The sequence below is a fragment of the Nipponia nippon genome, unplaced genomic scaffold, assembly GCF_047370975.1.
Source record: "Nipponia nippon isolate SJK-2023a ecotype South Korea unplaced genomic scaffold, ASM4737097v1 scaffold_5, whole genome shotgun sequence".
Classification (NCBI taxonomy): Eukaryota; Metazoa; Chordata; class Aves; order Pelecaniformes; family Threskiornithidae; genus Nipponia; species Nipponia nippon.
This window is the reverse complement of record NW_028262369.1, coordinates 13,579,606-13,607,209: the sequence shown is the minus strand read 5'-3', so window position 1 is coordinate 13,607,209 and position 27,604 is coordinate 13,579,606. Positions and strand designations below refer to the sequence as shown.

General features: G+C 43.0%; 1 protein-coding gene across 4 annotated transcripts in view; it reads left to right on the top strand.

Moving 5' to 3' along the window:
* TTYH3 (tweety family member 3) overlaps positions 1–27,604 on the top strand; it is an 80,197-nt gene that overhangs the window by 14,619 nt on the left and 37,974 nt on the right. For all 4 annotated transcript variants that reach the window (XR_015698989.1, XR_015698988.1, XM_009467921.2 and 1 more), the window contains exon 2: positions 26,095–26,264. Coding sequence is in view for 2 of the 4 variants with exons in the window: in XM_009467921.2 (XP_009466196.2) it covers positions 26,095–26,264 (170 nt within the window). In the remaining 2 variants the exon portion in view is untranslated. The remainder of the gene's footprint in view (positions 1–26,094; positions 26,265–27,604) is intronic.

Below are 27,604 nucleotides of genomic sequence, written 5' to 3'. Positions count from 1 at the left end.
AGAACCAAATGAAAACTTGATGCCATGCTATTCCTCGTGGTCAGATTCTGCCTCTGGAAGCTACTGTTAAAGCTCCTAGTCATTACATGGGGATTGCACTACCATGTCTTTAAATGCATGCAAAAACCTGCTCGTGTTCCTTCACTTCCACATTTTCCACCTGAAGATGTAATCTAGTGACAATATAATCACTTCCATAGCAATCAGCATGTTGTAAACAGGATTATGGTGCCTGGTAAGGATGCAGGGCATGAAGAATATAGGAAGGAAGTATCCCCTCATGTAAATACCCTCATTAACATGGAGCAAAGAAGGGTAAATTCAGTGACGTATGTGCAGAGAGCAGCATCCAGCTTTGCGTGCTGCGTGGCACCTAGGGGCTGTGTCATCGGGAGAACAAGGGAGGAGGACGGGCACATATGCATGTGTGTAGCATGAGGTGTGTCCTTAAACTAATGCAACAAGGCCTTAAGAAGGTGAATCTGTGTTGTTAGCAAACCAAGGTAAACCCTACAGAGAGCCTGTTACTGATCTCAAGGCGCAAGTGCAGTGGGTTGCCTTATCACAGCTAATGTGATTAAAACCCTGAAGGCACCAGGGACATATTCTAGGCATCTCTCTTCCCACTTTCCTCCTTTCTACTCCCCCATCAATAACACCCTTACCTCCCAGTCTGGAGAGGGTAAGGTTTGTCTGCTGCAAGATGTTGCGTTTTTTCCACTAGGACTGTCTATAGAGTTAAATTAAAATGCTTTCGCAATACACATTCAAGCTTGCTTTCTCTTTTTACTAAAAACTGGAGCTGTTTTATTGTTAAAGATGATGGGAAGAACCAGCAAAATCAAAAGCTTCTCTCTTTAGCTCTTTCCGCAGTGAAGACTAACTGCGTCTTGTGACATTCTTCTGCAGATCCATAAAGGAAAGAGAGCTACTTTACTTGCACACAGTTACTGCCAGAGGTATCATGATGGGTTTTATGCTGCACAGAGTTAAGTGAGAACAGTTATTGAATGCTTTGTAAGAGTGCTTGAGCAGATGCCCTGCTCTACTTTGTTCTGCAGTTTATGCACCACTTGCTTTCATTCAATAAAAAGCAACATGAAGACACGAGAGTTATTGCAGATATTTGCTTTGTGGCTTCAGGGTATCTTATCTTGGGGCTGCTCAAAACTTTTCTAGTGAATTACTCTCACTTTTTGCAGTGTTTGGGTGATGTAACGAATGGTTCGATTGCTTCAGTGAGTCAAAAGTACTGCTTGGCTCTTTCCCAGAAGCTTTAACACCTGCTAAAAGGGTGAAGAATTCCAGGCAACTGCTGCCAGCCCATAAGTGCTGTGGAAAGTCTCTTGTCAAAGGTCCAGTTTTCTGTATAGGTTGGGAGTCAGATAATGTTCCCCACTAATCTAATGCGGTTGGTCAGTGCGGATCTAACTCTGTATTGCTGCCCAAACTTTCTCGTTGATGGTGTTTTTAGTGAGCTGAGCTGAGTTTGTAGCAAGGGATCGTCATCACTAGTGATGACACAAAAGAGGTGATAGAGCTAAGAAGAGCATGGCTCTCTTCTTTCTGGCTTCAGAGAATCTGCAATGGATGTATTTATACTGCTAATCCTGTACATAGTGAGATCTGCCAGCCTCACCTGATTAGAGAATAAGCTTCGGTAAGAGATGTTATGAGTCCTATACTGGAGCTTATAGTTTTCGCTTCTCTTTGTTCTCGATTAGGATACTCTCTGAAAATAAGTTCACAAATGTGGCTTAAAATACCTGTCTATAAAAAGTAAAAAGAAGAGTTGTGTGTAGGGAAGGGTGGGTCTTAAGTTTGAGATTTCAAGTGCAAATTGAATGTCTGGTGCAACCTGGCTTAAAAATATGTATAAAACTACTCAAACGCAAAAAGATCCACCTGTCTCCCTTCTGTGGCATCTTTTATAGGAGAGTTCATGAACAGCCTGGGGGATTACTGCTTACAATTTGGTGAATCCCACTTTGTGATAATGTTCCAAATAGGCAAATTGCTGATCTGCACATCTAACAAGATACTTGGTACTTCAGAAGAGCTATTTTCAAATGCAAAGTTAACTGTGAAGATAAATGTAGGTACTAACACTGAAAGTTTATTATAAAGCTAAGGAACATGATTCACCAGTCAAGATAGCTGGCTGAAAGTCTATCCAGCTGCAGTAGTGAACTGAAAGACACTGAATTAAAAATAAACAAGCAGGAGATGGCTGGCAAACAGCAAATAAGTAACTAAGCACCAGTTCCTGGTGTAGATCTGATGAAAATGTGTTTCAGGCACCTTGACAGCCAGAAAAGGTGAGATCATGTATTTCTACATTCAGCATTAGGGAACCTTTAACTTGAGAGTGCTGATCTGGTGGCAGCCCTAGCAGCTGTTTTTAAATAGTCTCTTTTTTTTAAAAAAAAAAAAAAGTTTCTGTAAGCACTCCTTGGAGGACTGGTAAATGCTTTTTTGTTGTTGTTTAGTGGAAGTGGCCAACCTTGGTGACGTTGCAAACATACTGAAGTCATTGTAAAAAAAACAAGGTGCATGGTGGATGGCTTGCCAAGCCAAATGTCAGAGGAACCACAAGGATGGTTCGTAGCAGGAATGGCCCAGTGCTTGGCTGTCAATGGCTGCGGCCTGGATGTTGTACAGGAGGCTGGATTAAATAGTCCTTTCCAAGAGTTTTCAGGCTAGGAATCTATACTGACTCCATATTGCTTCAAAGTGCTTCAGGACAGGAGTGCATGTAAGTGGACAAGGCAGCTGGCTGTTGTCCATTGGATTTCTTCTTCCTTTGCTGGATCCCTCCTTGTACTTCCAGTTTGAATGTCAGGAGGCTATGTTTCTAAGCCCAGATGTAAGGTTAAAAACAAAACAGCAGAGTGAAGAGTCTGCGCTCCTGGGTTTTCTTTCTGAAAGACATTGTAATCCAAAATCTGCCATTCAGTAGTTGTGAAGATGTTGGAGGAAAAGAGCCTGGTTGGCGGTTAGAAGTTAGTCTCTTGCATGATGACGTGGGGACCTGGTGAGCAGGGAGCGCTGCAGCCCCTGGTTCTTCAGCTGGGGCTGGTGTGACTGCTTGTTGAGTCCTGCTCTGGTGGCTGCTCTTACTCATGTGCCAGATGCAGATGCCGTGACGGGGGTGTGTTCACACAGCTGTTTTGAGTGAAGAAGCCTTTCCCTTGAGGTTCATAGGGTGGCTGTGCAGCACCTTGGACTTGACCTTGTTAAGCTCTTCAGCTGTCGTGCTTCTGGCTTGTTGTGATTCTCCATGGATAGAAAGGGTTTGTCTCAGGCACTGGTTATTAATCTGAAGGTAGCATTGAGAAGACATGGAAATATACAGTATATACAGTTAATTACTGTATGTGTAGCTAGAGACAAAAGAAAAAGTGGTTGGTGGGAAGCATAGCTCAGGATTACGCTGGGGGGGGGAAACTATCAGCCAATTTAGGATGTGAAAGAAAATGTACTTCCTTCTTCTACTTCTTTAATTTTGTCCTCAGTGAGTAGCGTTGGTGCTGCTATGTGAAGGAAGGCTTCAGTGTGTTTAAGGTTTTCAAGGTCAAAGGCACAGGGCTGCTGACTGGTGAGACTGCCCGTTGGTGGGAGGATGTGATGCTTTAAAAAATGCAGAACTGCGGTGGTGAGATGAGTTGCAAGCCTTTTAGTGGATGAAGAAATGGGGGAAGTCTCCATATCAACAGCAAGTGTCCAAAGTAGCTTAAATTTCTCAATGAAATACATGGTGAAAGATTGCAAAGGATAAGTTGATCAGAAATGGGGAAAACCATTTGCAGTCAGTGCCTTTATAAAAGGCACAAATTTTGCTTTTAGTCTGTGGGGATCACTTTTTTCCTAGACAAAAGTTGGCATTTAGTGCACCTCTGCATCAGTAACAATATGTAAATCATGCATTGAATGGTCCTAAAAGAACAGCGTTGCCAGATGAAGGCATGTCAGGATGATGGCTTGCCTCTCTGTGGTTATCAGCAGGTGGCTGAGGTGTGACAGTAACAACAGGGGAGCTGTTTGCTGTTATCTCGGTACTAACACTGGTACTCCAGGCCCAGCTTTGGAGCGGCAATCCCAAATAATGAAGCATGCTTGGTGGCTGTGTCCAAGTGACACACACACGGTTCAGTTAACACAGAGGGCTGGGGTGGCACATATTGATGAGGCATGGATCTATGAAGCTCTAAGCAGCTAAAGCTTCAGCAGAGCATATGGTGTTTGCATTTCTGCCTCTAAAACTGATCCAAGTAGGGCTCTGCTGAGAGGTTGATGCTTTGCAGTAATTTCTTCCCCAGATGTAGCTGCTACGAAAACAAATGTTGAAGGACTTATTTTTTGACAATGGCCCTCTCAAGCGTGCTTCAGTGTTCGCACATTACTGGATTAGCATAATGGGTGGCTTGAAGCAGTGCCGGTAAGAGCAGAGTGTTTCCTGCTAAAATTATGACCGAGTGACTTAGAATTCTGCTGTCTTGCACATTTTTCAATCCTGGACTTAATAGGAAAGCTTTGGCTGCCTGAAGTGTCACCACTTCCTCTTTCGCATCTGTAAATTCCAGAAGGATTTGATGGTGTCCAGCCTGCAGCGCACAGACTGGAGTTAGTGCTGGAAGAGGTCACTCTTTGTTCTGGGAACTGTGAAGCATTACAAAATGTTTCCTCCCTTGTGCTGTATTTGGAAAGACTATTCTTACTAATAACCCAGAAAAACGGGGTATTCTCAAGTCCTGCATGGGTGTGTGTTTGGTTTTTGTTAATTTTTTTTTAATTACATGCAGGTGCTTAGATATGCTCAAAGGATCCAAGAGAAAACTTACTATTGTCACTTTCCTTACAAGTTGGACAGAAGTTTTTGAAGTTGTTTAAAAACAACAAAAAAAGTCACCTTTACATTGTAGAAGTCCACGCAAACAAATTGACTTTAGTTTTGCCTGTTTGTACACTGAAAACCCAGGAAACACCATAGTTATATGTAGTCCAAACTCTGCTGCATGGTTTGTACTTGCTATCTCAATGTTTGAAGAATGAGTCCGTTTCTCTACGGAGTGGCAGATCTTTTTTTCAAGTATCTGCAAACTGCTTCTGCTAGGCAGGCCATGACTGATTTTTTTTTTTTTTTTAAATGCACGCAGGAAATCACTGCTGTGTAACACCCAGGAGAAGGTGATACTGCGCTGTGCATCGGTGACCTCTGCTTGTGGTTGAACTGGATGTCTAGGTTCTGTAACTGCCTGCTGGGTTTCAATGGGAAGGCAGCGCTGTTGCAAACAGCTAGGGTGGAGCGTGCTATCACTGGCAATTCCTAAACCGCCTAGAAGTCTAAGGTAGTACGTACTCAATTATTTGTCAGTGAAATTATAAGTAAAGCAAAAAGTAAATAGAAGTTAGTACAAATCTCCAGAGAAGGTTGTGGTGAATGCCGTGCAGGAGTGCACAAGCTGCAATGCTAAGGGGTGTTTACAGGGAGGTGTGGTTTATGGGGAGCAAGGTTCTAACTAGCGCTTTCTGGCATTATCTGTAGCTGTGTGCTCAAAGTCCCCTTATTAGCTTTTTCTTCTCTGTAGAAGTCCCTTGCACAAAATTTGGCACTGAGCTGCAGCCTTGGAAAGCCAGGTTTTTTTATTTTTTTTTTTAATGGCATCAAAGACTTGTGCTCCTGAACTCCTGTGGAATGGCACTGCTGTATCACTGCTGCAGTGCTAAGACCTGTGTGTGTGGGTGAAACTGCTTTCAGCACCCATTTGGAATAAATAAATGTGTATTCCTTGTTGGATGATATTTCTGTACAAGAGAGAAAAATGGATAGTCCTGTATTCCAACATGCCAAGCATGACTTAAAATTAGATTTGGGCTGTGAACATGGATGTTTGTCTGTGCTAGGCCTCTTCAGGCAAGACCTCAGTGGAGAAATAGTGTAAAACTGGTTTCAATATTGTGCCTTGGTTTGTGTGAATGGGACCTAAACCTGAGGGCCTGCATGGGGAACCCTAAAATTGATGCGACTCTTCCATCCATAATAAACCTTGCAGCTTCAGACCCTCTAATTGTACCTGTCTGAAGTGGAAGTTTGTGGCTCCTGAGGTCATGGTCCAGGAAGGCTGCTGGAACACTTTGCACCCTGGAGCTGCTCAGTGATTAAATCAAGGAACTGACCCAGCTGAAAACAGGTTTCAACACCAGTGCATAGGTATATCTGATTCAAGTTATAGTGTAACTAGCCCTGGTGCGAAAAGAAGCAGTCTTGCTAACTAGAGGCCAGGTTATTTGGATGGCTGCCCAGTGAACCAGACTGAGCACCTGATCCAGGAGTAAAACACTGTTTCTTCTTGTTGGATGAGTTGTTGTAACCCTGGTCTGGCATAAACCTGGGGCAGGAACAAAGTACCTGTGCTTCAGTGCTGAGAGAGTTGGGGGGAAAAGTGCAGGATGCACAAAACGTTGTGTTGAATCTCCCTTTTGGAATATTTTGGGGTGTTGAATCAATAAGCAGAATTCAAGAGCCAATTAAAAGGTTCCTGGCTGACTTCTGTCTTCATGTGACCCCATAGGTTTTTCTAAACCATAGCTTTTTCTTTTTTTTTTTTTTAAACCATCATGGAAAAAACACACTTCTGGGTTTGGCTTATAGATTAGCTGTTTCCTGCCCTTTATGGCTTCTTTCTGGTTTGGAGTCGGAAACATTGCTGAAAGCTGATAGAACAAACCACTGTACCACTAGTGAAAGGGGTATGTAATAGCATTTTACTTCTGGTTACTTTGACCTGCAGAATTGTAGCTGAGCAGGGAATATTCCTGTTAAAGTGATAGCATCAACCCATCCTTTTCAGACCTTATTCCTTCTTTGTTTCTCTCTGCCCTGAAGACCACACTCTCCATCACTTTTAACAGTCTTGAGCTGCTCTTGTTGCCACATGAGCAGATGATCAATTTTTCACTTCTACAGCAGTAGATTATGTGTGATTTGATGCTCTCACTGGGTGTTGTGTTTGCATCTCCTCCTCACCAAAGTGCATTAAAGCTTTGGGCATGACCTGTGAAATCACACACGGCCATATTGTGTGGACATTGGGTGTCTAAGGTGGTGGTGTAATGCCACTTTACAACTGGGCAACCAATAACACAAACAACTGTCTGCACTAGACCCCCGGAGTTCAGCTGTGTGTCTGTAACATCGCTACAGTCCCCACCTTCCCTGCAAGTTCCTCTGTTGCAAGTCTATCTGCATTTTGAAGCCCTTTGCAGAGCTGTACCTCTTTAAAAGAGTAATGAGGTTGAAAGCAGGATACAGGGCTGTGTGACTAGTTCGGGCCCATCCATTTATCAGGGAAATTGTTTTCTAGTGCTGCATACCGATAGAAAGTGTCAAGCCTGATAAATATGCTCGAGCTGCGTCACTTCTTCATTCTCCCTAGAGCTTAGTTTCTAGAAAGAAATATTGATATGTAAAATATTGGAGATACTCACCAGGGACCAACCTGGAGTGGAGACAGGGCAGGAATATTTTAATTTTGAAGCTGGCTGGATAAACAGTCAAACGAATGAACAGTTTCTTTTGTTTTATAAAGACTTTATTTAACCAAAAAAAAAAAAAGGGAACTGAACTTCATACATTGAAGTATCTGGGAGGGAACATCCTTTCAGTTGCTTGGTGTGCTGGAGATAACAGCACCCTTCCTTTAATCAGTAGCCTTTTTTCCAAGTGCTTTTCTAATGCAGTGCAGAGTCAGTGAGTCTGGGCTTCTGGGCATCTTATTTCTGTGCTCTGGTTGAAATAGCTTTTCCTGCTGGAATCGAAATCGGAAATGACCTGAGCTGCACACGCCGAACAAGAGGAAGATGGGGAGTGGCTTGCTGGCTGGAAACTTGTTAGTTCTGTTTATCTGTTCAGTAGCTTAGAAATAATTACTTTTGAAATGTTAGGAATTTGGCTAGTGGGAGCATTTGCTGTCTTGTTATCTATGGAAGTGTGATGCCGGGAAAAAGTGGTGTTCTCCTTGTAAGATTTTAGTTATAGTAAAATTTGTGACTAATATGGTTATGAAACTTGTTCTCCCCCACCACCACTTTCATAGAGAGAGTTGCCTTGAATCTGCATCAGAACTATTAGTCTGAGTAAAGACTTCTGCATGCTTGGTGAACAGGAGAACAGCAGTCAGATGATAGCCACGCATGGGATATGGCTGGACATGCTTTAACCCCAATCACTTTGGTTTGCAATGTCACATTGGTCATGTATGGTATTTAAATGTTGTGCTGTTATTTCTGGGCTCCATGGATGAAATTTTAAGTTAATTTTAGAACTGAGAACCTCTTGAATAGGTTTTTCTTCCAGTATCAACATACAGGTCAATATGCAAAAGAGCTGCTTTATTTTAAAGATCATAAGGTATGTTGATACTTTTGAATGCTTTAGCCTGAAGTGTATAAATATAAAAGAAAATGTTTCCTAATGCCTGTTTTCTAGGGAGTAGCCGAGGGATCTAGATCTTGGCTATGGCTTAAAGTTTCGCTTTTCAGTTGGTGGAGAGAAGAAAAGAAAAAGGGTGTCTCTGAAGGACAGACTGAAGAGGCCAACGTGTCTTAAATGTGAATGATGAGGTCTTCCTAAATGTAAATGCTTTGCCCTGGCAATCTATGGGTGCTTTTATATTTGCTTTAGAATGGTCACTATCTTCAGACTAGCAGTAGTTTGCAGGGATGGTCGTGTTTTCCAGAGGGACAAACTGAAGTTGAGGAACAGTTATAGTAATGGAGTTCTGTGAATAGCACATCTGTACTGTATCTAGGGGAGCCATTTTTGTGCCTGGAGAAATCACTATGGATATGAGCAAAAAGGACACAAGACTAAACCTAGCTTGTCTGGGGATCAAATGCTCCACTGGATTGAGTATTAAAAATAGTTTGGGGAGCTACGATGGTCTTTGGTGCCTACAGCAATGAACTACATGAAATAAGCCTGCTTGAGTCCTGGGACATCAGAGGCTTATTTTGAGCTGACCTCCCGTTAAAGGACTTGAAAAGACAGCCCTTGCATTTCAGCTTGTCCAACTTGATTAGATTTTATCTGGAGCTTGATTGAATTTGTGGACAAGATTATGAAAAGCATTGTGACTGTCAATGAAGTGAGCAGTCTTTGAGGGGAAATTTGTTAGTATCCCAGAGGGTAGTGCTTTTAAGTTCAGTTATGAATATTAGAATTCCTTGATTTAGTTACAGGTTTTTAATAGGACATTCTTGCTGCTTTGCTATCAATGATACCGGTTTAACATATGGTTTACATGGTGCTTGTTACCCTGAACTTGGTGCTCACTTGAGCCTTAAGTATCCTGAAAGTAGAGGGTTTTCTTCCCACTGTTAGCTGCTACCAAAGTGGTCTTGGCCCCTGGGATCATAGCTTTTTAGGGAAAAGCTTTGATCTTCAAGCGCAGCAGCAAAAATAGCCTTGCTCTTTAGGGTGGAGCTGTGTCCGTTGTGCTTTGTTGCTCTAGTGGGTCAGATTGGATAGATGATGACCTCTGGATAGCTTGCTTAAACAACACATCTTAATATTTGTGTAGTGGATATCAAAGTCAGCCTCTCATTTGAGGACATAGAGATAGTCTTTTTGTAAGATGAGAGGAAAATGGAGGAAAACCTTGCTATCTTCCCCCTGCCCATGGGGTAAATAAGTTTTAGAAGCAGCTATGCTGACTGCTCTTTCCTTCTTTGCTGGCTCTGTTTTAGTAAAAGTGTGGCATTGTCTACAGCACTGGTGTCACCGCACCAGTGGCACGTGAGTGATTGCTTGAGCCCGGTGAGAGCCAGCCTACCCATCGCAGTGCTGAATTGCCACAACCTTTTCATGTTGGTGCTTGTTTTTCTTCTGTTGCTAAATGTTCAGCGGTAATGCTGGAGAAGAGAAAGCAAAAAAAAAAAAAAAAAAAAAACCCAAAAACAAACCAACCACAAAAAAAAACCCCAAAACCCCCAAACAAACAAAAAACAAACAAAAAACCCCCCGAACTCTGACACATTTGTATATGGTGGCAGCTGTTAATGGGGAAAGTAGTTCTTTGTCAATGCTGGGGAGATCTCACTTGTTAAAACTATGCTTTTTACCTCTGTTTTTTGTTGAAGTAAAAGCGAGTTGATGCAGAAATAACAGTAATTTATAAGCTTGAGAACTATGCCCATATAAATGATTACGAACCTCTTTGGCTACCGCCGAATAATGAAGAAATCTAATCTTTAGCTGTCTGCTTGTCAAATGTCTCCACAACTAGTTTTGCTGTACGTAACTCAAGGCAACTAACAAATGATGTGACAGATTTTCAAATGAATTTGTACTCTTAGTCCCTAAAAACTTTAAAAATGTACTGGCTATGCTGGCAGGATCTACTACTTCTCTCTGACAAGAAAGCGTATGGGGAAGATGCTGTATTTCTTGGAGATTTTTCTGCATTTGAGATGACCATAGCAGAACTGGGTGTGTGTATGTGTGCATGTGGGGACTCTGTGGGTTTTGTCTTTAAGATCAAACTTAAAGCATCAAACCTTCTCTTTGCTCTATCCCTGACAGAGCTGGCAGCATGGATTGCTTCAGGGCCTCCCATTTCAGTGCAGAATTTGGTCGTCGGGAGCCCATCTTATCTATTTGACTTCATGTTAGTGCTTCTCATCTGCTTCAGTGCAGTTTGATCAGCTGAGGGGCAGGCAATTTAGGGGAGGCAGCGACATAGAACACAGTTGTTTCTGCAGTGATTTGACTTTTCGTTTATAAACTTTTCGTTTATAAATAGTGGGAAGCAGGTAGCTGTTACAGGCTGCATAAACAATTGCCTTAATTACAGTTGTGTGATGGCAAAAGGGAGAGATGCTAATGCTTCTGCACCCTCTAACACTTTTCTTTGTCAGTGAAGAGGTAAAGGTGAGAGTGTTGTATGTGATGGACTCCTGAGCAGCTGGACCATTGAAAAAAGCTAGAGGAGTTGTATGTGTGTATGTTCTAAAATACCTTCTCCCTGTCCCAAAATTCTGTTGTCTTCACGTGCTGCACACTTGTAGCTTGCCTGAGATCTTGTACAAGCCTCAGTAGTAGCCAGCATTAACTTTTCACTCTCTTTGTTTATTCATTGTGTTGCCCTAAGACCTTTCTGTGGCCTTTGGTTTTGCTTTCAGTGGCCAACTCAGAATGTAACAGCAGAGAACTGATTTGCTTTCTTTGAAAAATGGTAGAAGTTGAGTTGTTTGTTTTGCTGTTCAGTTTTCAGCCTTCTTCCTTCTGTTAGTTCTGCTTTTCCAAGCTGAGAGTCAGCACTGTGCGACCAGGCACTGTCTGCAAAGATGCACCTGATCAGTCATGACTGCTCAGAAGACGAGCTTCTCCTGCGCATACTGGGAAGTGGGGCAGAGGAGTTCAGAGTGTCCGTTGCTTGGCTCTAAGTACTTCGGGGAGATAATGATTTTGGGTCTAGGCAGAAAGAATTCAAGACCTTTCTTGTGCTAGAGCCTGCAAACCATTGCATTTGAGTTCTTTGTCCAATTGCAACCTTTTTTTTTTTTGTGTGTGTGTGTCTCTGTGTCTTACAGATTAACTTCTGCTCCCACCTAATGTTGTTTTGGTTTAGGTGGTTGTGTTAGAGGAAAGCTGTAACAAGGTCTCTGCTGTGAGTTGTGCTCAGGCACTAGAACTAGTTTTCCTCTTCCACATCCATAGAATCATGGAATCGTTAAGGTTGGGAGAAGACCCCTAGATCATTGAGTCCAACTGTTAACCTATCGCTGCCAAGTCCACCACTAAACCATGTCCCGAAGCACCACATCCACATGTCTTTTAAATACCTCCAGGGATGGAGACTCAACCACTTCCCTGGGCAGCCCGTTCCAATGCCTGGCTACCCTTTCGGTGAAGAAGATTTTCCTAATATCCAACCTAAACTTCCCCTGGCGCAGCTTGAGGCCATTTCCTCTCATCCTATCCCTTGTTACTTGGGCGAAGAGACTGACCCCCACCTCGCTACAGCCTCCTTCCATAGCACACTTCATGATCTGTTTTGTGGCTGCGGTGGTGGTCAGCCCAACAGCTGGATCAATTGCTTTTCCACATTATGCCAGTTTCTCTGCTCTCTCTCCTGCTTGTCCTTCTGTGAGAAGCGCTGATCTCCTTTTGTAAATGTCTGTGTGGTCTAGGACCCTGGGATTGGAGCCCCTTCCGTAGGGAAGCTGAGGCTGGGTAGCTTTCACTGTTGTGACCATTTCCTCCCTCGCTTTCCTAAATTAATGGAGTGAAACACCTACAGGAGCAGCAGTCATGCTGTGCAGTGCTGCCTTGAGGAGTATTAATACCTTTTGTGTGTCAGCACTTCTCTGACCTGTGTCAGACACAAGCACAACTGCATATCTTACCCCTTCCCCTCCACCCCGTCCTTATTTCTGCAGTACCGTCTTCCAGCTCACTAAGGAAAACCGAGGTAGAACATGGGATTGTTGAAATAACCTGGTGTGGCTGCTCTGTACTGACCCTGTCATTCATTTAACTGAGGCCCTGACTGCTTTGGCAGTCTCTCCCTGATTGACCTCTATTGGGGGAAGAGCAATCAATATTGCGATTAGCTGGAGAGCTGGAGCAGTATCGGTGCTTGTCAGGCTGGGTGGTGGGGATGCGGAGGAGGGGTTGAGCAGGGAGCTCTCATGCGTGCTGGCAGCCTCCCACCTCCCCAGCTCGTTGCTGTGCAGCTCTGGAAGGCGGCAGCCAATGGAAAGCACGAGCATGCAGTTGGGCTCACCGAATAACTCCCGAGGTACCTTGTTTTCAGTCTGAAGCGTGTAACTTCTCTATTGCTGCTTTTTTTCCTTCCCTACCTCTCCTTTCCTTCCCCTTCGGCTGTCTCATTTTGTTGTTTTGAGGAATAACATCCATGCTGTTGAGTCTCTCACTCGGTCTCAAATGGTACTTGCTGCATTTCTCACGCCCACAGAGTGACTGTCCGTGCTGTTCAGCGTGAGAGGAGATACGTCACCTTTTGGTGCTTCGTGACTGTATCAGGTGGGGTAGGTCATGCAGCTGGAGGCAAACCTGAGCTCTGAAGGCTTGTGCTTTGCCTAGCCCTCGAAGCAAGCTGAAAATAGCCCTAAAATGGGGTCATCAGCCATTTTGCATGCATAGGCTCTCTTCCAGTTATGTGTGCCAGCGTAAATGCTGTAGAACTGCATAATGATTTGGGGCCCCCAGTGCAGGAGAGATGTTGACTAACTGGAGTGTGCCTAGGGGAAGGCCACTGAGATGATCAGAGCCTGACCTGTGAAGAGAGGCTGGGAGCTTGGGACCCTTTAGCCTGGAGACGAGAAGGCAAAAGAACAGATCTGTGTGCAGCCTTCACATACTCGAAGGAGGGATTTGGAGAAGACAGTACCAGGCTCTTCTCAGAGGTGCCCAACAAAACGTCAAGTGACAACAACCACAAGTTGCAATGGGAAATGGCACTTTGCAATCACTCATGAACATTTTTCTTCATAATGGTGGAGCAGGGGCTAAGGGAAGCTTAGGAAACTCTAGCCTTAGAGACACTTGAAACTTGCCTGGGCAAGGCTCTTAGCAACCTCATGTATTAAATTAGCCCTGCTTTTAGCAGCAGGTTGGACTACAGTGACCTCCAGAGGTCTTTTGTAGCCTATTGTTTTCTGTTATTTTATGGGATCTGTGAAATTGAGGTTTGTATCTGAAAGCTCGTTGCAGTAACATGTTGACTTAGTGGAGTGAATGCTATAAAACTAGAACTTTAAATGTGCACATTTAACATTTATGGGAATGAATCTTTCAGGACTCTGTGGTGCCTATTTTCAAGTTACTGGAAAGGAGACCAGCTGACCGAGTGCTGCTTTCCCTCTTCTCCCTGGGATGCTGAGTTAAGGCTGAATGCTGCTCTGTGTTCCGTTACCCCCACCCCAATTAATGTGATCTTTACTTAAAAAGTATGCCTTACATTCACATATTCCCCATATAGTCCTTTCAAAATATATTGACTCCATGTCAAGAGTAACGTGTAAAGAAACAGTCATTTTATCTTTAGCTAATAAAGTCCAGTGGTGTGCAAATCTGTTACAATCTAACTGTAATGAAAAGCTAATCACCAGCCTTCTCCACCCTCTGGGCTCCCAGGAGGTTACTGGAGCAGCACACTGCCCCAGTTTTTCTTCCTCATGTGTGTGATGACTGAATTTTTTTGTGTTGCTTGGTGTGTTAAGCATGACTCTTGATAAGCTAGTTTGATGGTTGGCTGCTGTATGAAGGGCCAGCATTTGACAGATGACTTTAGAGGGGGAAAGCAACTTAAGTAGCTTAATAGGATTTAGCTCTGTCTACACTGTCCTGCCAGAGCACGTTATAAACCACTTTAGTGGGATTCCTTCTTTAAATATAGCCATGACATCAGTGTAGGCAGAACGTCTGAGAGCGCTCTGGGAACTTTCCTGTAAAATCAATCTCAAGATGCAGTTCAGAAGAATTGATGAATGAATGCAGGTGCAGGAGCTCGAGGAATCCTACCAGCACTGATCTTTGGGAGCAGGATAGAAGGATGTCTGAAGTGTGTGTATATTAGTTTACTAAAGTGCATTGATTTCTAGTGGAAATGATGCACCTGTCTTGGGAAAGCAGAGCAGCTAACAAAAAAATCCTGTTAGGCCACAGTGGGGCAAGCACCTGCTTCTTGTAACTGACATAACTGCTATTACAGCAAAATAGCCCCGTGTCCTATGTATTCCCCAAACTTGGTGGTAAAGGAAGCTAAAAGTGAGGTATATTTGTCCCTGAATAGCTGATATAAACCCAGTACTTTAAATTTTTTGTAGGCCAGTGGTCCATGACAACTTTCAGCTTTTCAGGCAGACAAACCCTAAGAGAGTTGAATAGCTTTGCTTACTTGAGACAATTTCCCCTCTTCCCCCAGCCCCATGGGGAAATGGAGAAACTGTGAGAAGAGATGCTCAGACCCAAAGCCGCAAAGTGGGATGCCCTCTGTAAATACATGTTGTGGCACCATATTTGACTTAAAACTGCAAGTTGTTTTTTTTTTTTTTTTAATCTATATGCACATCTACTGTTAGCTGTTTCCCTGTTCTCATGAATGGCATTCAGGAGGTGAATTTTAAAAGCGTGTGCTCCCCTTTTTATCAGCATGACAACTGGGCAGCAAAAGTGGAGGGGTAAGGCTGTGACTGCTTGCCAGAATGCTGCTCTTGAGAGGGCAGCATCTGATTTTACCCTGGTTGCTGAGAGGGCCATCTGCAGCTCTGCACTGCTTAATGGGGAAAGCTGTAAAGAAAGCATCTCTATTCAAATTGTATTTCCCTTCAGTATAGCTGCCGGAGGCCCTAATCCCTTCTTGGCGTTTGGCAAGGAGCCTGCATGAGGCCTTTCTTAGCTCTGTAGCTTCCCTTGCACAGACTGCAGTGCTGAGCGGAGAAGTGGTTAATGACGCTCCCAGTCTTGTCAGTGGTGCAGAAACACAGGCTCCAGCTGTGACTGTGGTGGGTCTTGGCTAGGTTGGATAGTTTTTTGATCTGCTTCCTCTGTTAGTCTCTCTATGGTATTTTTTTTCCTGGGTTTGAAGGTTCCCAATAGTGAATATTGGTTGTCTTTGTCCCTGATTTTTTTTTTTTTGAGAGCATGTTTTTTTTCTTTAAAGAAAGAAAAGGGGGGTGAAAAAAAAGCCAAAATAAAACCAAGGAAGACTAGATGTGGAAATGTTTCCTGCACATGAATGAGCCTCTTTTGGGGGAGGGAAGTGCACAGCTTTAAGTTGAAGGAAGAGATTTCCTCCTTTTTTTTTGTCTTCAAAGAGGAAGTTTGGAGTGAATTTATGGTGGGAAGTGTGGCACTTGTTTGTCTCTGACAGTTAAATGGCACGTTTGCATTGTTTGTGCAAGGAGGTCAGTTCAGGTCCACAGTCAATAGATGGGTCAGAAGTCTGTGTTCCTCCTTCCCCAACTTACAGAAGATATCCCTATGGGATATTGCCCTTTCCAGTTCTTTGCGGCCTCTCCACATGACTGATATACTGCATTAAAGCTGACTTCAAATACAAATGATTTTAAGAAAGATGTCACATGGACTGCTAGCTGTAGCACAATGGGCTGTGACTTTTTAAAGATGTAGGGCAATTTGCCTTTGATTTTGTTCTTTATCCCCTCCCAGAGGTCAGCCATCAGGGCAGCTAGACCAGTGTAATTTGCTAATGTAACCAAGAGTGCTATTTCTCTCACCCTGTAGTAGGCTTGGTGTGTGTTATGAACTACACTAGGTTTTTGCTGTGTAAACAGCCATTTGGCCTGCTTCAGTTGTGTAGACAAATGCCAGTGAAGCTGAGTGGGGTAAATATCAATGGAAATACAGTACCCCATTTTTATTGTTTTTTTCTTGTTGTTCCAAACTTCTCACTTTTGATTTTGAAGATTGACTTCAGGTTGCAAACTGAGCACAAACTGGACATGGATGTTAACATGGAGATGTTAAAGACACCTGAGTAACACCAATCTAGCCCATTCCTGTCTCTGACGTATAAATGCAGAAGCCCAATTATAGCAACTTACCTTCCTGTCCATTCAGCGCTACTAGAAGCAGTTTATGAAGCCATTTGCAGTGGATTTGTTAGCTTGGCCAGAAAGTAACTCTTCCTCCTAATTAATTTTTTTTTAAACTCAGGTGCCTCCAAATGCCAAAGTGTATGCTAGAGCTTCTGTGGCTTAAACATTTTCCTAATAGCTGCTGTTTAGAAAAAGACCTCTTCATGGTGCTAATGATATGAAACACATTGTATAACCGTTAGGAGGCATCTTAAGTTGCCTTTCAAGTCTAACATTAGTAACAATTTGACGTTGGAGTTTCCATTCCAATTTGGACTCTCTCTCTCTCTCTCTCTCAAATTACTCTATCATTTTTGTGGTTCAATGCAGCAAATGTTATGCCTGAGTTTATAGTGTGCAGCAGTAGATGAATGGCACAAAAACTCCCAAGACATAAATGGGATTAAAATGGTGCCTGCATAGTTGTTGCCATTGAGAATTTTCTAGGCAAGACATCATTCTGCAAATGATTCAAGGACGCAACCCCATTGGCCCAGCGATGATCACATTTTCTACATTTGTCTTAAATTTTTCCATCTCTTAAGTTTTTTCATACTTCCTATGTTTCTGTGGTACAGTCAGGACACTTTCATAATCCTTCTGATTGCAAGGAGTACTAATTCCTTGTTTCCAGATATAGCTGATTTGGGGGGGGGGGGGTGGTGTTTAATATTCTTCGCAGATCAGCTATGAGTCTTGCCATAAATCATTGCTCTACCCTGAAGAGTATCCTCAAAAATGAGCTTAGTAAGTCTGAGTAGACACTGGACTATGTTATTTGCACACAGTGTTTGGGAACCAAGGTCAAGTTGCTGCTTCTGTTAGTCTTGTTGTTGTGCTTCTCCCCAAAGTGAATGAGCTTCCCTACCTGTTTGGGCCTGATCAGCGAGCCTTGCCAAATCCTGGTTACAGTCCCACCAAAATTAATTGGCAGTGGAAGGTTGCAGTGATGTTGCGAAGGGAATGAGACACCGTGCGCAGTCCCGTAGTGGAAACCTGTGAAAGGCAGCCTGCCCTGGCTTTCCAGAATCACTTCAGTCCAAGTATGGTGGTTAAAAATATCTTCTCTTAAAATGAACTTCTTTCATGTGGAAATTTTGGAGACAAATGTGGAAACTCAGTGTGGGTTTTTTATCACTTAGGGTAGATGGGAAGTGGCCATACTCGAACAGTTTTCCTCTCAGCTGCTTTGATATGTCTGCAAGTCACGAGCTGCATAGAGAAGATGCCAGAAAAGTATAGTGAGAGGGAGAAGGCTTGTGCTGCACGTCTGTGCAACTGAATGCATATGCTGCTAAGAAATTCAAATACATCTTCTCTGCCCAACAAAAGTTCTTAACTAACGCAAGCGATGTGATACTGTATCACTGAAGACAAACCAGCAAGTTCAAAATAATGCAAAATAATGGTAGAAGCGAGCAGAACTGCCTTATCTACGGCAGTCATGCTTATGGAAACACTGCCATCCCTGATGATAGGACAGGCTAATCCCATTGATGGGTTGATGTTCCTCTGGGGAAAGTTTCCACAACTGGGACAAGTTTTTATTTTCTCTTCTACTTAGGGGTGGCTTTGCTTGTTCCTGCTCTCCTTCCCCTCTCCTCCCCAATGCCCTGTTTATCCTCTTCCGAATAGAAATGGCATGTGAAAGCCTCTCTCAAAGCAGGCTGATGGCTGCCTGCTAAGGGGGTATTGCATGGTGTATGCAGCTTGCAGTGACCTCCTTGCCAGGCCTTTCCTGCTCTGGACATCAGAGCTGAGGCTTGAACTCGGTGTCTTCAAACTCTGTAGTAGCTGATCTCTTCTGATTTGGTTGGCTGGTTTAAGAGGAGATAATTAAGATCAAGAAGTTGCTGTGAGCCTAAATATTACATTTAATCTTAACCGGTGCCATGTCATTACCTATCCAGTCCTGGAAAGGACAGGGTTTAGGTCCTACAGAGGAACAGCAGACTTGTAGACGATGCATGTAATCATCTCTACTGAAAGACCTTATCTTTGTGGACAACTCCTGAAATTCACAGGAGCAGTATGGGTTTGCAAACCATATCTAATAAGAAACAGCAACAGCTAAAGAGCAGCTAGCCTGCAGTAAAACACAGACTCCTTACAGCTGGAGTCTTGAAAGAAAATCCTTGAGGTTAGCGTCCGCTACAGAGCATGCATGGTCGTAATAGCTAGATAAAAAAAAATGCAGTGTCCCAGTGCTTTGTGTGATAGTGTATAAGTATAGGCACATAGGAGAGATTTTTTTTTTCCCCTCTAAATGAATTGTATTGTCTCTGGGAGCCCATGTTGTCGGAGGGGGAAGGGAAAAAGGATGGAAATTGGATTAAGTCACTGGGCTTCAGGCCTAAGCATTTCCTGCCTTTTTGTTTAATACACCAGTGCTGCCTAGCTCACGTGCTGGGCTGTGCAAGTGTGCCCTGGTCCCTGCTTGCATGCAACAGGCAGCTTGGCAGTGCCATGTCTTGCCTTCAGGGAGTTCCAGGCCAGCAGGAGCATAGCTGACCTCCCACTGCCGAGCTAGGGATGGGGAATTGTCTTGGCATGGGAATTTATACAGCACTTGGGCTTGAGCCAGGTAATGCAGGCAGTGCTTGCTTATCCCTGAGTTGTAGGAGCACTAAATTCATACTTCCTTTATAGCACAGGGTTTCTTTCCATTATCCAGTTTGCTGGAAAATTACCTTGTGTGGAGATTGTGTTTTAAGACTTTAACGGATGATACAGCTTCCTAACCAAGGAAATAAAGCTGCTTCTGAAAGACCTCGACTAGAGGAGCCACTGTCGGGCGGGAATGTGTGAGCTAATCTGTTGCGGGAAAGGAATGGCTGGTGAAATGGTGCAGATCTGCCATGGGTGAGCTGGGCAAGCTGAGCGTGGATGTGAGCAGTGTAGGAGAGCCACTGAATTCTTCCAGCTATCCTTTCGGTGCCCTTCGCCTCAATATTCCAAATATTTATCTTATTCTTGCCTTTAAACAAAGTTAACTAATGGTTTTAACTTTGTCCAACTGGGAATACTAGGAAGGAGCAAACTTCTAAATCTGAAAGCATGCTCCCAAGAGGATTCCTTACACATTTTGCTGGTCTGGGATTTGGGGCAAAGACCTGCATGAACACTGGTGCATCCATGGTGGTTTTTGTAGAGCCCTGCAAGGGAATTTGCAGAATCCCCAGAAAGGAAATCCGCCTTTTCAGCGAGAATGCTCATTTGACAAGCTGCCAGTTCTGAGCTAAGCCTCATTTAATAAAGATTTAGTCTGTGGGGACCTGTCAGTGGAAACTGAATTTGGTGAGAGTGTCTCATTCTTTTCATCGCTGTGGTGCATAGAGGCTTGCAGCCAGCATTATGGAGAAACTAGAGATAAGAACATCCAATTTAGAGGACCCCCTTACCTCTGGGAACGTTTCCTTGCTGTGTAAGATGGAGATTGCTGAGTTGGTAACAGCTAAGGGAATAAATGGATTGTTATTTGACTTTAACCCAATAGGACTCCAGTGTTCACTGCTGATTAGCACGGCTTAAATCTGCATTCATGGGCAGAAAAAAAAATCCAACCAAATTGTTAAGCAAATCCTTTCTATTCAGTGCTTTCCATCTCTCTTTGATTTGTGATACGAGATGCTCTGATGAATTCTAGCACCTGCCCCCCATGTAACCTGTGGAAGTTGAGGTGTGCAGATGCACCTGTGCTATTTATTGTTTAAACGCAGCTCTCAAAACTCTGGCGATAATTGTATTGTGTGTTGGTTACTGCAATAAACCAAGTATCAGCAAGGTGGTGTCTTTTTGTCCTCTGCACTGGTGGCTTCTGTGAATCAGACTAAATACAAAGGCAGTGTTGACAGTCTTTAATTATGAAATAAGGGGTCAGAATGTTAGTATGGAGGAAATGATGATGAATCTTTAATCAACCTAGCCTTGTTCTCAGTCGTTGCCTGCACAAGGGCACTTGAGAAATTAATCTGAATTAACTGGAAGAATAAATTCAAAGTAGATTAGTTAAACCACTTTAAATGCACTAAAGTGAATTAAACTACACTGAATTAAGGCCATTCTAGTTAAACTACATTAAAACCCTGTGTGAACACTCATTTGTAATTAAAGTGGCTTTAGTTCACAGCTCTAATACCAATTAACTGTGGAATGCCCTTGCCTGTGTAGATAGCTTCTCAGCATTGAGGAAGCTAACCTGTTTATTTAACCAACTTGGTTAAATGGATTTGAGCTATCTAGTCATGCTAGGAGATGTTTCAACTGTAGATCTGTTTTGTTCTAATGTGTCTGCTGTATTGTCTTAAGGTGATTAAAAAAAAAAAAAAAAGGCATGACATAATCCTTGGCATTTTCTCTTTTCCAGAAAGGAAAGCCAATAGGCAAAAAAAGCTAAAGGCAAAGTGTTGGCCTACATTGCTTGCTCCAGTGTGGACTTGCCCTAAATATATATATATATATATATTTATATGTATATATATATTTATATATATATAAAATATATATAAAAAATAAAAAAATAAAAATCTACTGCACTCCCTTAACAGCATGCTTTCTCTGGGAGATGTCTGTATAAGGAGATGAGATGATGGAACCTGTCCTCTGTTTCCATGGTGCTCTTCCATGCTGCTGAGGGATCCCTCACGAAGGAGAATACATCTCAGTACCGTGGGAAAAGCCTTCTCCACAGCACGTTTCCTGCCCAGCCTTGCTCCTTTACTGCGTTGAGTACAGTAATTGGCCTGGGAAGGCCTGTCTCCCGGGCAGAGGAGATATGGATGGTTTAGTGCTGAGATCAGCAGCGCTTTCTACATCCTCCCCCCACATTACATTTGCCAATACATGGTTGGCTGCGTTCCCTACCAAAGCCTGAATCCTTCTGTAGAGGCTGTGGGATGAATGACATCCTGAGACACTTAAGTATCTTAACGAACACCACATACAGCATTTTTCAGAAATGAAAATCGAGTCTCTGAACACACAGCATATTCAGAACAAGCTGATGAAGGGGTCAGAGTGTGTTCCTCCTGTTGCCAGCATGACAAAAAAAAAAAATATCAGTTTGGTAGGACATAGTTACTTATCATCTATGAGTACATAAGCTTCTTGGAGATGTCCTGAAGTCTGCAAAACAATGGTGTAGGAAGAGTGTAGGCATGACACTATCCCACAGCAGTTTCTTTTCTTGCTAAGAAGACTTCCGTCCTTCATGGAATAAATAGAGATGAGTGCTCCTTTGGCAGCAGCCCAGTTTGCTTCATTTGTTCTTCTGGGTGAACATTTTTCTCTTCCCACACTCCTTTAACCTCTTCTCTCTGTTTTATTATCACAATCTCAAGTCGCTGCATGGAAATCCAGAAGGAACATTAGTTGCAGATTCAGTGGAAAGCTTTCTTTTGGCAAAGGCTAACTTGAAGGTAAAACTATAAACAGTTCTCAGTCTGGCAATGATTAAGACAGCTGTGTTGTTGAGATGCTCAAAAGCTGTAGCTATTTTGTCCTGTGGGTTGAAATTATGAAGTTTTAAGATGAAATAACTTTAAAATTATTGATGGAAGATTAAAAATGATACTGCATGCTTTTCAGGAACCACCTGAAGGCTTCAGCTTTGCTCTTAAGTTTCTTACTGAGGTTTTAGTGGGCTTTCTAACTAGTAGTAAAATAGCAGTGCTATCATCTATTCCATGTGAAGAGCTGCTCATTATGCCACGCTGCTTTTAGTATGGTTAAGGTCTAAAGAATGTGGTAATTGGAAGTTGGATAGGTTGAGATTGGTAAAACTTGTACTTAATAAACACATGGATTATTTTGAACTCGTGTATTCAGAATTAACTTTCTAAACCTGTTCTGATGCCAGGATGTCTCGTGCCAACTAACCTCCATGGCAGAGGGGAGGTGGTGGTGTGAGGAGGTGTCCCTAAACCAAGACTCCTCTGTACAGTCAAGTGACGAACGAACAGCACTGAAGGCAGTGCTAAACCTTGACACTCTTAAGTGAATGCAACCCAGCATTTACCTCCTGCGTTACAGTGCTTTGTGGCTTTATTTAGGCTTTCCCTTCTAAGGAAACATACTCAAATGTATCATGTATATCGGTTTCTCATGTTCACTTCTCTTTGTGACTGTGTATGTAGGGTGGGATGGAGTATATATCCCCTTAAGTGCAGTTTCAGCAGCTAAAATTAGCCTTCCAGGACCACAGTGATCAGAGATATGTTCAGGTAACTAATGCTGTGGATTGCAGTTTGGAACTTGTGGTCTGAGAGCTGAAACCAGCTGTCTTGTATGGAAATTTTTCATCCAGTAGACAGGTATATTGGTTGAATCAATCCACAGTAACATAAAGCATGGTTTTGGAGACTAAGGATTGTGCTAACTGAAGGCAGATCTACATATATGTCCTTGGGTAGAATATCAGCACCTATGGGTACCCTTATACCATGTGGAAGAACTAACCAACCCTGGGTATTTTTGCAGGAGATGTTTTTGCTGTGCCGTGTTTCTTATTGTGATGGTGCCCCTCTCTGTGCATGGGGACCTAGATGTTTTCTGCCCCTTTCGTGGCTTCTTACTCCCATTGAGAAAGTAAATACCATGAATCTTGGCAATCGTGCTGGAGTTGAGATGGGCAATTAACACTGCAGCAGACTCTTGAGCACCGTCCCTGCAGAAGACTGAGTGTATTCAGGTTTCATGGTGCCTTTCCAAGCTAGCAATGCTGCTCGTGGTTACTTCCATGTGTACCATTAACTTTTATTTTGAAAGTGCTTCTTAACACTGTAGCTTCGTCTCCTGCCAGTCTGGCTGATACCGATTGGATTTACACTCATTTTCAGGGACTGCTCTGTCTCCACTTCTGCCATTAGTGTCAACGTAGTGGTAAAATGTTGCTCTTCCAAGTTGTCTCCATTTTCCTGTAAGGGCAGTTCATGCATCATTTGCTATAAAGGTTCTGATAGCTCAGCAAATGTTCGAAGACGAATTGATGCTCTTTTGTGGAAAAAGGCCCGGTGCATAATTTTACATTTACTCAGGATAATGTGGCCTTGGATAACCGAGTCCCAGATTTACTGTTGCAGGATAGTGTCTGAGGGTTTATCCAGCCTCAACCCCCCTTTTTAAAATACTGTCATTTAATCCTGACAAGCAGGCACAGGCATATCTTTGGTTGCGACCAGGCTTTCACTGCCAGCCAGTCTCTGGGTCCTAAACTGACTCATCAGTCAGAAAGATTAATAACTGCTCTGATGGACGATTTCACTTGTTGTCATGGCACATGTCCATTAATGGAAAACAAATATTCTCTGGAAAATGAAACGCAGATCATGGTGTAGTGGCCAGCCAAGTCCTTTTGGCCAGATGTGTGAATTAAAGCATATATTAAGTGTTGAGAACTTCAGGTTGCTTGCTGCATGGTAGTCTTTAATTTTTTTTTCTCTTTTTAGTATTTCCTTTTTTTCCTTTTAATGGGGGCTGTTCCCCTACAAATGGAGCTGCAGTGTGAATTTTTTGCTGATAAAGAGTTGCTGGGAGGGTGTTTTCAGCTGGGTTTGTCTTTCCAGCGGTAATGCCTTTTAGCATATGCAGGAAGGTTGAGGGTGTGAAGAAAGAAGTGCAGGCAAGCGGTGCAGGAAAGCTTTGCATTACAGCTGCCTGACGTGTTTAAAAAATAAAGAATATCCCCAAGGAGCTTTGGTACGCCGAATGTGTTAGTTAAATTAGTATTGAGTGCTCGTACATGGCAGGCCTTCAGAAGTGGGAGAACGTGGTGCTCTGAATGCAGCTTCCCTCTCGAAGGCCTCTTTCTGCTCAGGAACTCAAACAGTGTGCACACCATCTGGCGTAATCATGGGAAAGGGGGATAGGGCTTTTTCCCTTCAACCCCCGCTCTTCTTCGTTAAAGATCCCAAAGTTCACCTTCTACAACGGGACTGGGTTTCTGCTGTTCAGTTCGGGAAAGCAGCACCTGTAAGCTCCCCCGTCCCAGTGTGCTTGATGGGCTTTGGGTGGGTTTCTTAAGGCTGGGAAAGCAAACAGCATGTGGCTACGTGGAGTATCTGTGATGCAGCAGCTAGGTGTAACTAGCGTGCATCTCGTTATGTATGGCTGATGGGCCCTATAGTCTGTACACACTGATGTTTGCTTGGCTGTGTGGCTTGTATAGTTTCCCAGATAATAACTCAGCAGGGAGTACCTACGGAGCAGACCCGGGGGAAAGAAGGGGAAGAAAAGCCTATGAAGAGCAAGTTATTACCAGACCCTGTTAGAAACGGTCACCAGTTTTGTTGAGATTCTTACTTTAATCGCAGCATTCTTTCTTTTATTTCTTTGACCAGGAGGAAGTTATTGTTTCAATCAGGAGGAAGCGTATAAATGTTCTTTAAGGAATTTCTGCCTGAGGACGAAAAGAGATACTGATTTAAAAAAACAAACCTTTGTTTTAGGTTTGCTGATACAGATCCATGTCTGTCTTCCTGATATTGGGGCAGCAGTAGGTGACTTAGGCCCTTTCTAGATATTTAAGTTACTTCTAATAAGTTGGCATTTGTCACCACTACCAAGGGTTTATCCAAAAAACCTTAAGGATAAAATAACATCCTTTTACTTGATTCATTCATGTGGGGAAGTGTGGCTAGATTTGGTGTTAGAATGGATTTTAATTTTTTTAAAATTTATTTTATTTAACAAAATTGTTCTCCATTTTTGGGTTTCACCCAGGATTTTATGAATAAAAAGAAATTGGAAGGGACTTAAATTAAATTGGAATAAAATTAAACACTTATTGCTTCCCTTTCCTCCTAGGAACATCTGACTAGAAATGGGTATAACACAATAAATCAGCTTGTGATGGCTTCAAGCCAGTGTGTCTGTAGCATCCACGTTTGTTGTACCTATATATGTGGATGGTATATGGAGGGGTTTAACATTTATTCTAGGTCTACCTTGAACAGAAGCATTGCATGGGGTTTCATTTTTATAAAATCAATCTCACGCATGTATAATAAATTCCACCCCCTTTCAAACCCACTCATGCACTTGGATTTCTAATGAATAAGCCTGCATATTTATTCATGAAGATTAAAGAACTGTACAGATAGAGGCAGCTGGCTGAACTATTTTTTTCTTTCTTTCTTTAAATCTGCTGACCTCTGATCAAGAGGAAAGAAGAAACCCTCTCTGATTCACTTAGGCTGTTTGTAGACTGGGACAGACAAAATGGCTCAGCTATTTACTGCTTAGGTACAGGACGTGGTTTCATCAAGTGGGATGAAGAGAGGGGAGAAAGTGGGGCTAAAAATCTTCTGTTTATATTTAAAAAAATACACAAAACCCACAAAACAACTTGTTTTCAAGGTATGTCTTCAGCAATGTCGTATTGCAGAGCCCTCAGACATCTGGGCCCTGATTCACATCCCATGCTATGGCTGTGCTGTGCTCAGAAGTGATGCCCGTCTCTGTTTTCCGCAGGCCCTGTTGCTGTTGGGTGGCATCGCTCTTTCCTGCCTCGCTCTGGACCTGCTCTTTCTCTTGTTCTACTCGTTTTGGCTATGTTGCCGCCATCGGAAGAGTGAAGAACATCTAAACGCTGACTGCTGCTGTACGGCATGGTGTGTTATCATCGCAACCCTGGTGTGCAGGTACGGTCAATGCCTGAAAAGGATCTTCCCTGTTATTTGGGGTGGTGTATCCTGTGCATGCATTTTCATACTTGGTATGCTGTGTCTGTAGTTAGTGAATGTTGGCAGTATCCCTTTTTCCACTTGTTACGTGTATGTTTTAAATATCTGTAATGTATTTTCTTCCTTTCTGCCACTTGCTGAACTGCCTAATGGTTTGAACAATGTGAAAAGGAATAGCTAATGCCTTGCTCTTTGATACTTCACAAGTGGTAAATTAAGGACACTGCGTCGTCGGGAGCTTATCGCTTAAATAGGATGGATACAGTTGCAGTATTTATCCGGTCTAGGTGGAGATTTCTTAGAATCTGGTGTCCAAAAAGAATGACTACGTGGGAGAGTAGATTAGGAAGAAAGAGGCACAGATGCTTCTTTTGGGTTTGGAAGTATTGGTGTTTGACTGGAGTGGACGTTCAGATTTTGCAGCCTGTGTAAGACACTGCTGCATTTCGTTATCTGTACTAATGTGCCATCTCCAAGGGTTTCTAGTAATGGTGCTAGTGTCCGCAACATTTCATGTTATGACTGAGTAATAGAAGCTTTTGGAGGTGAGGTGAAAAGGAGGGTTTCTGAAAAACAAGAAAAATTAAGTAATTAGTGGAGCATATGTGCAGAAGAAGTTAGAAAGGAGAGAATTTACATTTTGTTTGTTTTCTGGGTTGTTTGTGTTGTTTTTTTAGTCAACACAGATGAGGGTCCCGTTTCCTAGAGTGTTAATGATGGGGCATCTGAAAGCAGGGACATGTGTGCAAACTTCTGGAAGGAGCCTTGGACTTTGTTTTGACTTGGGCAGAATGAATACTCTGAGCTCTATGGACGTGTGCCCTGAGATTGAGCACTGCGTTTCTACCAATTCCAAGCATCATCTACTCTGCCCAAGACTCCAGGTGGTCTTAGTTGACCCTCTGCAGGGCTGGCAGGTCTGGGAGCAGTCCCCTGTTCAGAAAAGAGATGTCAATGAGACAGTTGTATTTTGCAATGTCTTGTGATTTGCTTTTCATATTAACCTGCTGATAGGTGGTGGATCTGGTATGTGATCTTTTTGGAGGTGAGCATGTTCCTTGAAGGCCAGGCTTAGCTGTTCAAGGGCTAGGTTGTGCTGCTAATGCATTTGTGTATTTGCTCTTTCGAGGCACATACTTAAAAGAATAGAAAACCCCTGAAGTACTGGAACAAACACTGCAGAAGAGATATTATGTTGTGAGTTTAGCAGCTGGGGATGGATTTGCCTGTAGAGGCAGGGGCTCAGTGTGGAGGAAAGCTAGTGCACTAGCCAATATTGCCGTCTTTGCAGGGAGCTC